The sequence below is a fragment of the Megascapheus bottae genome, chromosome 6 (genome assembly GCF_031878675.1).
Source record: "Megascapheus bottae isolate mThoBot1 chromosome 6, mThoBot2.hap1, whole genome shotgun sequence".
NCBI classification, from domain to species: domain Eukaryota; kingdom Metazoa; phylum Chordata; class Mammalia; order Rodentia; family Geomyidae; genus Megascapheus; species Megascapheus bottae.
Window position 1 is genome coordinate 82,752,706 of NC_143514.1, and position 13,903 is coordinate 82,766,608.

A 13,903-nucleotide genomic window follows, 5' to 3' on the forward strand; every position below is an offset into this window, starting at 1 on the left:
TGGTACAAACAGGGTCAGAGATAGAAAACTCTCTGGTATCTACAGTATAAAGGACGCACCCAAGCACGGGGCTAGGTGCCAGGCAGGCGTGGGTTTGCAAAGAAGCTGAAATCTCAAAGCAATGCAAAATTACTTTTAAAAAAACTTTGCAAGTCTCTCTCTCTTTCTCTCTCTTTTTGATTTTTAAAAAATACTATTTTTAAAACCCACATGCTTAAATAGACTCTGTAAGTCACTAAGGTTACCAAAAGGGTTACTCTCGTCATTTTCATTATAAAAATGGGCGGCGTGGTCTCTCTCCTTGGCACATCCCTGCATCTTTCCATTCCCCTCCTCGATGTCACGCAGGTGCCCGCAAGTGGTGGGCACCGTCCATCCAGGCTGGAGAGCCCAGGATTGCCATGGGAAGCTCCCACGAGAGGCAGGCAGACAGCTGTGTGGTAGACCAGTGCACAACAGTGACAGTGTCCTCAAGTCCAGCTCTTAGAGTTGGCCAAGACTGATGGCTGCTCTGGACACATTCAGGGCGGGGACTTTTTCATTGGAAAAGTGAGACTTGAACTAGAGAGGGGCTGGGTGCTGAGTGACCAGACACAGGCGCCAGGGGCTTCTCCCCGGCATCACCTCTATTCCCCAAAGCTGCTGCCCTGGCTTCCGACTCTGGCCCCAGGGCCTCCAGGCCTCTCAGAGGTGATTGATGGAGCTGAAGGCTCCAGACTCTGACGTGGCTCCCGTGATGTTCAACCAAGCGTCCAGCGAGCTCTGGGCAGGGGGGTGGAGAGGCGCATCCTCAGAGAGGGACAGCATCATGGCATAGGCCTGGCGGGAGAGGGCAGCACATGGGTGGGAAGGGCTGCGTGTGAGAATCCTCCATCCCCACTCAGCCTCATCCCATCTAGATCGCCTGGGGAAACATAGGGGCCACCCAGCCAGAGAGAGGAAGAGGAGCCTGGAATTTGCATAGTCAGGAGATGGCCACCCCTCCTCTCCAGAGCAAGTTCAAGCCCCCACGGCCCTGCCTGGGGCCTGCTTTGGGCTCTGTGCCAGCCTCGGTGGTCTCTCCATTCTCTCGGTATTCTCTACCCCGTGATCAGCAAAACACCTCTTGGCAGGATCGTGCTCGGGGTGGGTCCTGGGACTTAGTAGAAGTGATTGCTAAGACCCATACTAAGTAGATTCCTGACCCCCCTCGTGGGCCCTGGACCCAGGGATGCCTGTGTTAGAGACTGTGGTGACATCACAGCGTCACTCTCAAGGTCAGGATGTGCAGCTTCCCCAGCTGCTGGGGAGGGGATGGGATCAGAGGCGTTTTCTGGCCATAGCCCAGCAGAGGGCCTCCACCCGCCCCAGTCTCAGGGCAGGGAGTGAGGGTGGGGGGCGGTGTGGAGGGGTATAGAAGTTGGAGCATGGGGAAGCCCAGTGCCAGTCCCCACCCCATCCCAGCACACACTGTGGACAGAATTAGTAAGAGACGAGGACAGACATATAGACGGCTTTTGCTGAGACTCGAGGGGCAGGGCTGTGTCCTCTGGGAGGGAGGGCAGAGGGAGTCCCAGTCCTCTTAGAGGAGTAGGGGGTCTGTGCCCTCTGCCCAGGAGGCAAGAACACACTAAATGCCCACAGCCCTAGAGTCCTGGCTGACCCAGTGCTTGGGGGAGCACTGGATGAGGAGTCTGGTTCAGGAAAAGGCAAAGCTACATTGGCCTGGCTCACATTAGGACAGGGAAGACGCGGCAGTTGGGTGGGCTGGGATCTGCTCATGGATGTCTTCCCTTGGGAGTGTCAAGAGTGGAGACAGCCCCCCCCCCGCACCCCATCACGCTTTGTCTCCCTGCTCCCTCCCAGCACCACTGGGCAACTCTCTAGCCAAAGCAGGGTCATGGGAGGGGATGGAGAGGGAGAGATGGGGGGTCCTGGAACTCTTCTCAGGCCTGAGACAGCCGCAGCAGGCCAGTGCTCAGGCTGTGGTTATCCAGGCCGCCTGCCTGCCCTCTGAACCAAGTGGAGGTGCAAAGTGCCTGGGGCTCTGCCGGGTACCTACCTGGTTCTTAGCCTGCCTGTACAGGGTCTGTTTTAAAGCCTCAGAATCTAAGGTGGAATTAAGCACATCTTTAACTTCAAATGCTTCCTCAGCTGCTCTGCGGAGGTCCAGCCCCTTCCCAAAGGTCGCCGTCGGCTCCAAAGCTAACAGACTGCCTCCTCGCTCCTCAACACACCTGCACCAAGGACCGGGAGAAGGGCCTGGGGTCAGCTGACTGGCCACTGGCCGACTCTCTAGTGCTGCACGGCCAGCCCCTGGCCTGCATGCACACCGCGGGTCTCCAGCAGACGCATGCACGAACAAGGAGACAGACACAGGGACACACAGACAGACGGCTAGACGTGAAGCCACACAGAAGCAGATGCAGGGGTGGGGGAGGGACAGAGGGCAGGGCGCTGAGGGCATGCGTGCACAAGGCTCCCGGGCAGCAGGCAGGCGCTCTGGGATGAGGGGACCAGGGTTGGGAATGGGCCTTGGTTCTCTGAGCCTTCAGGCAGTTAGGGAGGGTCTCGGCCTCCCTTCCCAGCACCCAGCAGAGGGGAGGTGCTGTGTGAGGTCCTGGGTCTCCTGGGAGGATCTCAGAACGTGGCCCTGATGTCCGGGGCTGGAGGTGGGTGGTGAGCAGTTGAATGGGGGCTGGGAGGGGGCGGTACCTCTGTCTGACACCATTTCTACCACCCAGGGCCCTCAGCCAAGCACTCACAGTCCTACCAGAGGCTGAGCCCCGCTGCCCTGGCAGACAGGGCAGTGTGTGGCTGCTGGCCTGATGGGGCGACATGTCTTCCCTTCTGCCCTCTGCTTCCAGCCTCTAGATGCCCTAGGCCTCTGACTCTCTACCTCACTCAAGCCCCCCGGCAGGGGCAGTGACTGCTGGGCAGGGGTGAGGCCAGGCTGGGTGGAAGAGGAAGGCCCCCCTCCTGTTGTGTCCAGGTCCCACCCCTCGGGTGCCCCAGCCCACGGTCATGCCCACCTTCCCGAGTGCTGGAAGCCCATGGCCAGGGGGGCAGGTGGCTCTTCATCCTCCTCATCCTCGTAGCCCCCCTGGGGCTCGGGGGTGGGGGACACCAAGTCGTCCTGTGACTTCCCCGCCAGACTGTCGTCATCCTCCTCCTCCAGCTCCTCCTCTTCCTCCTCCTCCACATCCTCGGGCTTCTCGCTGGCTGAGCCTGGGCACTGGGGGTTGTCATCCAGATCCTGGGCCTCGGGCCTGAAATGATAGGGGAGGATGGGGACCACTTCACAGGGCCCTGGGCCTGGCTGCTGTAAGGTGAGAGAGCAGAGACGCCACAGACCCCCCCAAAGACCAGAGCCTGCACCCCACCCAGCCCTTCCAGGAGAGCTGACCTTCCTCATCATGGCACACCCAGCTCCAGGGGCTGGCATGGGAGGCCCTCCCTTGGCCTTGCCTCTGTCTGTGCACTGAGAGATGGAAGGGCCCACGAGGAGGGGAGGGGACCCGTTGAGACCGGGAGGGTCCCTCGGCAGTGGGCAGCGGGCTACCTGGGGGGTGTTCAGAGCAGTGGGTGTGTTGGCAGGGAAGCTGTAGCTGGGCTCCTGTGCTGGGGCTGGGGGCTGGGCTGGGTCCTGCACCAAAGTGGTTGGAGGAGGGCACTGCAGGGAAGGCCCAGGTCCCGGCCTGCCCCAGGCCTGTGGGGAGGCTGGGCTCCTAGGAGCATCTGGGACACTGGGCTCTGGAGAGTAAGGGCGGGGCTTGAGCTGCCTGTCACCAAGTGTGTGGCACCAGGACTGGCCAGGCTTCCTCAGCCCAGGCCCTACCCACCCCGTGGGTGGCTCTCATTTCCCTCAGAGTCATGGGCTGGGGCCACTGTGCAGTCCATGATCAGAAGCCCGGCCCCAGGGAACTGCGCCCTGCAGCCCCCCTGTGGGCGGCGACTGGAGCAGAGGACATGGAGAAGGGCTCCATGCTCCCAGCCCCCCAGTGCCTGCTCCTCATCCTTGCTTGGGGATGTCTGTGGTGGTATGGGGTAGCATTGTGGTCTTGGAGAGCCACAAAGCCGGACTGACTCATGGCCATGAAGGGGCTCTGCCCAGCGGGCCTCTGGATTGAGAGGTCGACTGTCCCCACTGGGCTGAGCTGGGCAAAAGCCACCGGTGCACCGCTCGTTGTGGATACCCGGACAGCAGTCTCTTGTCTTTCCATGCGGGAGTACCAGAGATGCAGACAGCTGGCCTGGCAGGGAGGTGCCTGGGTCCCGGGCGGCCTGTGTTGGTCGAGGGGCTGCAGCAGGAGCCTCTGGTATCCATGTCTAGCTCCCCAGCAGGGAGGGCTTGGAGCTAGCTGGAATCTGGTTCGACTTCCCTCAGTGAAGAGTGGGAGCTCAAGGGGGGAAGAACTCAGCCCTCCCCGTCCGTTCTGAGGACAGGGCGGGTGGACAGCCCGACCCGGGACTCAGTCATGCTCACCAGGCACTGGGTGTGGGCAAGTCACGCCTGACGGTCAGTCCTGGGTAGTTTAGATAGAATCTAGTTGGGAGCAGGTCACCCTCTGTGCTTTGCCATCTGCTCCCTTTGCACAGAAGAGGTCCCAGGAGTGTGGGGTCCGGTAGGACCAGGGCAGCCTCTGCAGGCTGGAGGCAGCCTTGCACAGGAGAGCCACCCTGGCGGGGACGTGCCAGCATCCAGCTTCACGCAGTCCAGCTGCCCCGGTGGGAACGTGCCAGCATCCAGCTTCACGCAGTCCAGCTGCCCCAGGGTCTGGCACTCATCGGAAGGCAGCCTGAGGTCCAGAGGTGGTCAGGCCTGGCTCTGGGTGTGTGGAGGAAGCATCCCCAGCTCCGGTGTCCCCAAAGTCCTCCTCAGTGCTCCGTGCTATGTGCACACAGGCCACTTCAGCGTCTTCCCATGGGGCTTCACTTGCCTGTATGCTTCTGTCCATCTCCAATTTTCCCTTTCTAGAAGGATCCTGATGGTGCTAGAACCGTGTCACAACCTGAAGACCTCCTTAGAGGCCCTGTTCTCAAGTAGTCACGACATGAGGCCTGGATGAGGGCTTGCAGGAAACCTTTGTGACACACTTCCTCCAGGGACTTGTGGAGGTGAGGCCAGGAATCCTGGCTGGCCTCGGTTCTCATGGACTGCCAGGGAAAGGACCCAAGACTGAAGGAGCTCAGATGGTGCTGGCCCTGCCACCAGTGGGCTGTCAAGGGTGTCCATGTCTGACGTGTGACAGTGCTGGGAGCCTCTGAGAGCTTGCTGGCCTTCGGGGACCTCGGCCTGGACTTGAGTTTGAGGACTGACGGGGCCAGGGCGTTGAGGTTGGGGGGGAGGGGTGTGCACAGGTGAGACCATGGACTCAGGGCTGTGGATTGAGGACTTGGAAGTGGAGACACTTTGTCTCCACTTGCTTACACAGGTCTTCCTCAAGGTCCACTGACCACGTGACATGGGTGTGTGCTCATCTGTGCTCATATACATGTACACACCCTGCACACACATCGGTACAGAGTCCACACACATTCTATGTGATGCACACAGGTACACAGATGCGTGTGGTCTCTGACACAATCAATCTATTTGGGATTTTCCTGCCTTTATGGTGATGTGAAAGGGTTATGCATTTGGGGCGAGCTGCGCTTGATGTTTGGATTGTCTTCTTTCCAGGTACAGGCAGCGGCAAGGAATCAAAGCTCCCAGTCCCTCCTTTTACCTGCCCTCTCCCCTCCCCCTAGACAGAGCCACCCCCCCCCCCACTGTGTGCTATGCTGTGCTGTCAAACTCCTGAAAAGTTACAGGAGATAGTTGTTGCCGTGTTATAAAACAGGCTTTGTGGGAGATGCTGAGCCAAGCGTGCCCTGAGAGCATTTAGGGCAGCCTCCGGGGAGCGGTGGGGTTGGACGTGCTAGGTGTGATAAATGAACGTGTGGCCGATATTTTCACCTGCTGATGAGTCTGCATGGCCCTATCTTGTGTTGAGCTCAGGGCCAGGCTGAGCTGGCTGTGTCTGGGGGCCTCAACCTGTGTGTCACCAAGGTAGGATGCCTGAGCTCTGTGAACCCCCTTCTTCAGCTGAAGCAGGCAGCAGAGCTGGCCGCCTCCTCTGCCATGGAGCCTGGCATCCGTCAGGGTGCCCGTGGCTAAGCGTGACCCCACAGGGAGGCGCTGGCATGCTGCTCTTACCTTTTGTCCGTTCGAGTCGAGGCCTGGCTCATCTCACTGTTGGCAATGAAGTTTCTGATTTCAGAGAAATAGGAATCTTCCTTCTCGTCTAAAAGTGCGTGGTTGTCAGACTCGGAGGTGGGGGAAGAGGTGCTGGTGCCCAGGTGGTTTGTGAGGACGCCCGCGTGCTGGCTCACTGTGGACAGGGCGGGTGTCAGGAGGCCCCAGGGGAGCCCTGTTCCCAGTGTAGCACACACGGAGGGTTTGCTCTCCAGAAGCCCCCTCTTAGGGAGAGCCAGGAGTGGTGCGAGGGGTGAATCTGCTCAGAGACCTCTCCCCACCTAACTCCTTCTCCTCCTCCCTTCCTGTGTGCCCCCCCCACATCTCCATCCTCCCTCCTGCTCCTTCCCCTCCCCCATCCTCCCACCTGCTCCCTCTCCTCCCCCCTCCCACCTGGCACTCCCTCGTGCTCGTGCTTCTTCAGGTGTCTGTCCAGGTTGGTCTGCTGGCCAAAGCAGCGGTTGCACAGGTGGCACTTGAAGGGCTTCTCCTTGTTGTGGATGTTGCGCACGTGCCGCTGCAGGTTGGAGGAGATGCTGAAGGACCTGTCGCAGTACTTGCACCTGGAACACAGGTGTGTCTTACTTCAGAGGAGCCAAGGCGGGAGGAGGGGCCAGGCCGCCACCCCAGCAGCCACGTCCTCGAGGCCTTGGATCCATCTGAGGGGAGAGCCCAGAAGGGCCCTGGGGAAGCTGTCTTTGCAGGTAATGAACCCGAGGACGCAGGCTCTGTCCACCTGTGCCTGGACCTGGCAGAGCGCCGCTCCCCCCCCCCCCCCCCCCCCCCCCCCCCCCCCCGCCAGGTTCTGGCTTTTGTCTGGGCGGGGCAGGGAGGTCCACAGCCCCAGGTGCTATGCTCCCCGTAACCTCAAGAGGGCGACATTGCACCATAGAGAGAGGCACTGAACGACTGGCCTGGCCCCAGCCCCAGACCACTGCGTGCTGGTGGGTCACAGGAAGGCCCTAGCTCCCTCGGAACTTCAACACGACAGTCGTGTAACATTCTCCATGGCCCTGAAGGTGGGGTGCAGGCTCCTCTGCCCCACTGCCACTCTCACGCAGGGTCAGCTCCGGTGAGCTGGGGTTACTATCCTGTCATGTCCCCCTCTCTGTGTAGACAGGACTTCACCAGCCTGTACCAAATGCCTGGCAAGTCAGAACAAGATGCCAGCCCTACACACACCGAGCTGGTCAGCAGGAGGCTGACCATGGCTGTTCATTGCTGGAACAGCCAAGGGCACGTGCCATGTGACGAATCTGCCCTACCCACATCCAGGCCTTTGTGTCACTTCTGGCTGGCTGCTAGTTGATTGGAGATACGAGTCTCAGGAACTTTCCTGCCCAGGTTGGCTTTGAGCTGTGACCCTCAGAGCTCAGCCTCCTGAGTAGCTAGGGTTTCAGGCTTGAGGCGCTGACACGGGGTTGGACTGCCCGGGGGCTTGTATTTGGTAAACGATCTCTGCGATAACCATAGCTCAACACTTAGGAGGCCCAGAGCTGCAGGTCATGTCTTTTAAGAACTAGGATTTATGCCCACAGCCTGGGGGGGGGGGCGAGGAAAGGGGGAGTGGCCTGTGCCCGCACCAAGTGGGCACTGTTGTTCTAAATACAGCCAGGTCTCACCCCACCCTGAGCGGGGCTGGAGGTGCCAGCAAATAGACTGGTCATGAGTGCTTGTCACATGGTGAGGACTGCCTGAGGACACTGGGGCCGTCAAAGGTGGGAAGAGTGGCCTTCATAGCTCTGTGCTTCCCAGGAGCAGACAGCAGAGGCCTGGCACAGCCACAATGCACCGCCCCCCCCACCCCCCACCCCCGCCAGAGCCTCTGCTGGATAGACCCCACCTTTCCCCATTAGCACCATGGGCCCTCAGGCCTGCTAGTCCTCTTGCCCACAGGCCACTGGACACAGCGTGGGCAGCTCGCAGTGGTGATCCTGAGGCAACTCTAAGGAAGTGGGAGGAGAGATAGGGGGTCCTTTTGGCTCAAGACCCTCCCCCAGGCCTGCCACAGCCGCCACCTGGCTCCCATGGTGCTCTCTGGGCTTCTTCATTAAGTCCCCCACCCTCCAGACAAAGTCACTCTGGCTCCAGCCTGGGCGGAGAGTCTTTCTTCAGGGTGGGGGGCTCCCCCTTGAGTTCCAGGCAGTTCTAGGCACAAGCGTGTTCCTGGGGGCATCAGCCTCTGTCACAGTCTTTCTGCACGTAGCCTGGGGACCTGTCTGTCTGCAGTGACTACTGGGAGGCAGGGCTGTGAGTGTGTTGGTTCTATCAGCCCAAGCCAGAGCGGACAAACCAGGCGGTGTCCTAAGCTGCTGCGTGCTGGTCTGAGATGCTTGGGTCCCAGTGGTTTCCTCACACCAGGCCCAAATGAGGAAGGTGACAACCCACAGGCACAGCTCACGCCCACTGTCCTCACCGAAGCAGACACCGCTCGGGCCAGGCTCCCCGCTTCCAGCTCTTTGGGGTGATCACTCAGGAAGGAAGACTTGATTTGTACCCTGAGCAGGCCCGGGGTGGATGTTTACTGGAGCAGCTCCAGCCTGTCGAGGCTGCTGTGAGGGGGGTGTGAGCTCTGGGCCTGTATGGTGCACTTGCACTCTGGCTTCTCTGCAGCGGTGCTCCCGTGAGCAGGGAGATGGCGGGGGGGCACAGAGCCCTGGGGGGCAGGGCTCTGAGTTCTGTCTGGCTGCAGAGTCCTGAATATGGCCTCTCCTGGTTCTAATCTAAATAAATGGCCCAGGCAGAGAAGTCCACTTGAAATTTAGGGGAGCAGCGAGCTTAGGGCTGTGAGCGGCCAGAGTTGGCCCAGCAGCTGGGCTCTGTGCTGTGGAGAGGCAGACAGGCAGCTGGGGTAATTTATAGCAGTCACACGGTATAAAGTAACAGGCCACAGAGCTCACAGGCGTGAGACAGCAGTGTGGTGGCTGAGCCTGGAGCCAGGCTGCACTGGATGGGAGTGGGGGGTGGGGTAGAACAAGGCATCTGGGCAGTAGCACCCTCAGGGGACCAGAGGGGCCACTGCCTCCATCAGGGGAGAACTGCTGTGGCCATAAAGAAAGAGGATAAAGGGGATAAAGAAAGGAGGGCCCAGTGTCTGCTCAGCGTCTGTGTGCAAAGCTACGTGAGAGTTAGCGACCTGGAGGGTTACAGTTCAGACTCAGCCTCGGCAGAGAAGTCTGCAAGATTCCCTTTCCACAATAATTAAAAAGCAAAGCTAGAAGCACAATTCAAGTCGTACAGTGCCAGTGGATTAACAAGCCCCAGTAAGACACAAGGCCCGGAGTCCAAACCCTGGTACTAGGAGAGTTGGGATGCCGGGGAGGAGAAAGGGAGAGAGAGAGATGGGGGAGGGAGGGAAGAGCTAGGGAATTCCTAGCTACTCAAGAGGCTGAGTTGTGAGGATCCTGGTTTGAAGCCACCCCAGGCAGGAAAGTCTGTGAGACTCTTATCCACAACTACAATTAAGAAGCTGGAAGGAGGGGGGCAGGGGAGAGAGTTGAAACTAAACAAGACAGAAGACATGTGGGGATGACCTGTTACTCCACCTAACAGAACAAGAGACTGGGAAGAGGACATGGAGGATGTGCTAAGGAGATCACCTCAGAAGCAGGGGTCACAGGACAGCTATAAGGGCTGGTGTCCAGGCAGGACACAGGTGACACCTGACTGCAGCCAGGCAGACCTCAGCACAGGTGGAAGGAGGAGCAGGGGGACGAGGCCCCTGGCGTCCCCAAGTCCATCTTGAGATCTCTGAGCCAGATCCCAGCAAGCCTACATGCTGGGGTTCCAGGAAATAAGATGATCACGCCACTGATACCTTTACTCAGACTTGGGATCTGGGGAAGCTGGGAGCTAAGGACTACTTCCTGGCTGGGTTCGGTGGCAGAACGGCCTTCGCTCTGGGAATAACAGGCCCCCTCCCCCCGCTGGAAATGTTAGGGTGATGAAACACATTCTGAATGATTTAGATAATGAGACAGGGATTTAAAGGGAAGAACCTTCCAATCCCCTCAGCTTTGATAATCCGATTGCTCAAGGATCATTGGTCCTGGGGGCCTGGACTCTGCAGGGTGCACACATACATAGAGGCACATGTGTCCACATGCACGCAACACATGTGTGTGCACACACGCACACAGAGCAGGCATCTGTGTGGACGCTGGCACTAGGCAATGCTTTCAATGGGTGGGGCTGGGCCAGTACATCTTGATGGGCCAGCACTGGACTGGGGCTTCTGGGACGGACATTGTATTCTCTTCTTCCAACTTAAAATCCTTCTGATTATCAAAGCAAGCCTAGAAACCACCAGCCATACCAGAGAGAAACAGCACGCTCCCAACCCCTCTGCCTTGAGCCAGATAAAGTCAGGATTTGCAACACAAACTTGCAAAGCAATTATTGTTACCAAAGTCGAAACTCGCAGATTGGAGAGAGCAAAAGAAATCAATGATAATTAAATTCTTCTATAAACACGGCTGGACCCTCTGGGGGCTCCTAGCACGCCCACTGTCCAGAAGTCAGCTCTCATTACAGAAAAAACACACGGCTTGTGTTCTGGGAGGGGACCAGACCAAATAAATCTTTCTGTTGCTAGCCTTTGTTAAGTTGTAAGTCACTATTTTTGGAGGGTGGATGAGGGGGGCCGTGTGTGTGCTGGGAGGGCTGGGCGCTTGGGGCTCAGAAGCTGGAAGATCTGTCATTCCATGGCCCTGTCACTGCAGTGCGGTTTGGGGACTGCCTCCCTCTCCAGGGATGGGCATGCATGGAATTTCCAGGGCCTGGGTCCTCACGTGGTCATTTCCTAGCGGTGCCAGCTCTACATGGCCACGGCACAGAAATCTGATTTCAACCTAAAATCAAGCCAAACTCTGTCTCCAAAGCCTTAGATGACCAGACACATCAAAGAATGTGTAACTGAACTGGTCCTGGCCGAGAAACGGTCATTTTCCTGTGGCTTCAGGAAGCCCGAGCGGTTTGAAAAGCCCACTCCCAGAGTGGGTGCCCTGGCAGGCCTCGGGAAGGCAGGGCGGCATCGTCAGCCCCTGTCCCATCCCCCGAGGAGCCCGGAGACAAGGAGGACGAGACCTGGGCGGCCCTGCCGCTGAAGCTGGCCGTGGCTCTGGCCCTGGGAGCCCCATGGGAGACTCTGGGGCTCAGGTGCCTCATCTTTGGGGTGGGGTTGTCCAGACTCACTGGAAGGTGACTGAGAGCCCCAAGTTCAATGACACCCGCATCCTGAGGGGCTGTGTGGCAGCTCTAAGAAACAGGGGTACAGCAGTAACTGATGTGTGGTTTCCCACAGTGCCCTGAGCAAATTCCCCACGGCTTGCCGAGGTGGGGATGGATACCCACAATGGCTGACAATTCCTGCCCCCTCTCACAGGTCCCCGTGAGGAAAGCAAAGGCAGGCTGGGGGCTGGAGAAGCTGAGGCCCTCCACACAGACCCCTCCCACAGACCCCAGGACAGGCCTTCAGGTAGACACTACTCAGGTAGGGCCTCTGCCTCTGGTGACACCTTGTAGCCCAGGGGAAAGTTCCCCGCCCCCCCCCCCTCGTCCTTTGTGAGCATTTTAGGAGCCTTCCAGAAGCTTCCAAGACACCTCTTTGCAGTGTTCCAGGAGGTGGACAGTGGTGGGATTAGGAGGGAGAGCCCTAACTCCCTTGGCTGAGCCCCAACTCCACGTGGGGAGGCCACGCCTGTGGGGGGTGTTGGAATCTGGGTACCGCTGAGAGGCTCTGAAGCTGGATGTGAAGCTGGATGGCGGCCCCAGGCCCGGGCAGGCCGTACCTGTATGGCTGTTCCCCAGTGTGCGTCCTCAGGTGCCTGGTGAGATTTGCGGATCTGGGGAAGATCTTGCCACAGTACCTGGCGTGGAGAGAGGTTGCAGGGTTTAGGGGACCCACAGTGCCCTCCCCCAGCGTCTTCCCCAGCCAGGACCCCGTGCAGAGATCCTGCACCCAGGGAAGAACTCACCCCATATGCGGGGATTTAGCCTTTCTTGGCCCTGAGCTCAAGCCCCAGACTTAGAGAGAGGCTAGGTGGGGCTCTATTGAATGTGATCTAGACCTTTGATAGGGGCAACTCAGAGCATTGGGCTGAGGACACAGCCAGGACCAGCTCAGACAGGACAGGAAGTGTCCTCTTAACACCAGGGGCAAGGGTGGACACTGCAGGGTTGGCTTCACAGCCTCCTAACAGGAGCCCGTTGGGCTGGGCTGGGCTGAGGTTGTGTCTTCCAGGAGGCACGGCCCATGTGACTCATCTGTAGATGACCTCCAGCAGATGCCGAGGTTACGGCTACGATGCTTTCCTAACCTAACCTGGAGGGCCAGGCTCACAGCAGCAGGTGTGCCCTGCGGGTCCCGCCCAGCCCAGCCCCCCAGGGGCACATGCCAGTCTCACCTGCATGTGTACCGCTCCTTGCCCTTCCTGAGGATGGGGTCTGAGAGCGTCGGGGGTGGGGACCGGAAGCTGAAGGCGTGGTGGGGCAGGGGCTGCAGGGAGCTGCCCGAGTCTGCTTTCATGGCTGCAAAGCTCTCGAGCTTTTCTGTCATGGTTTCAATGGCTGACATCTAGCAGGAGAGAGGGTAGAGGTCGGGGGCTTGGCTAAGCCAGCCTGTCTTCAGGGCGCGGACAGCTGCCCTGTCCATTCTTTTTGCTGTTGTTGTTGTTGGTCATGGGGCTTGAACTCAGCCTGAGCACTGTCCCTGAGCTCTTCAGCTCAAGCTTTTCAGCTCTACCCCTTGAGCAATAGCGCCACTTCTGGTTTTTCTGGTGGAGATAAGAGACTCATGGACTATTGTGCCCTGGCTGGCTTTGAACCGTGATCCTCAGATCTAGTGAGGTCTGGGCCCTAGCAGGACTACTCCATCCCACACTGAACCCAGAGGGCTGCGTGCCTGTGTGTGAGCGTCAAGGGCAGAGGGGTCAGAGGATGGGCCTCAGATGGCCCAGGCCTAGGTTTCCGTGCAGTAGTGACCCCTGGCATTAGAGAGCCTGGTAGTCCTTAGGAACTTTTTGCTGAGTGTCATTCCAATGTTGGGCCATTTAACTTGGTGACCTATTAGTCATCGCTCCCCTGCCCCTTCCTCCTGGCTCTGGGACACAGGGGCGGGCTGTGGGGCTAGCAGGGCCATGGAAGGAGTGGGCAGGAGGGACAATGGGCAGCCAGCCCAGCCTCTCTTCCTCTGGCTTGGGTGGGTCCAGCCTGGCTGGCCTGCTCTGCCCGATCAGATAGCCCCGAGGAGCTCCCCGCACAAATACAAACACAGGATACGCCTGGCGGGCTTGCTGGCTTTTTCCAGCCCATCCAAGGAAAATCGGGGGAAGTTATTAACCAGACTCTGAGGCCCGCGAACAATGGGGAGCACTAAGTTTAGCTGTGAACTCAGCCAGGGCGCAGGTTTCACGGACCAGGCTTGGGCAAGGCGGGAAGTGTCCAGGAGAACAATGGGCAGTGCAGGCTGGTGGGGACCCGGGAGGACTGGGGGCCCTGCAGAGGGGGATGGGGACCCAGGGCCAGAGCTAGTGGCTCTGTGGAGCGGTGGGCACAGTGCACAGGACACTGGCAGGCTGCCTGCCCTGTGCCCAGCCCCCAGAGGATGCAGCCTAGAGAACAGGCAGGTGGAGCCTCCTGTAGGCTGGTGGAGCCTGGTATCCACGTCTAGAGCTTAGGGCACTGAAG

At 59.1% G+C, this 13,903-nt stretch overlaps 1 protein-coding gene across 1 annotated transcript in view; it reads right to left on the reverse strand.

Annotated features, from left to right (window-relative positions):
- Positions 1 to 13,903, reverse strand: part of Prdm16 (PR/SET domain 16) — a 306,684-nt gene continuing 292,781 nt past the window's right edge. The window contains exons 12-18 of the mRNA XM_090333935.1: positions 12,622 to 12,791; positions 12,007 to 12,084; positions 6,611 to 6,780; positions 6,179 to 6,353; positions 3,012 to 3,248; positions 2,042 to 2,216; positions 1 to 819 (exon numbers count right to left, since the gene is read on the reverse strand). Of these exons, the coding sequence (XP_090190061.1) occupies positions 685 to 819; positions 2,042 to 2,216; positions 3,012 to 3,248; positions 6,179 to 6,353; positions 6,611 to 6,780; positions 12,007 to 12,084; positions 12,622 to 12,791 (1,140 nt within the window). The 3' untranslated portion in view covers positions 1 to 684. The remainder of the gene's footprint in view (positions 820 to 2,041; positions 2,217 to 3,011; positions 3,249 to 6,178; positions 6,354 to 6,610; positions 6,781 to 12,006; positions 12,085 to 12,621; positions 12,792 to 13,903) is intronic.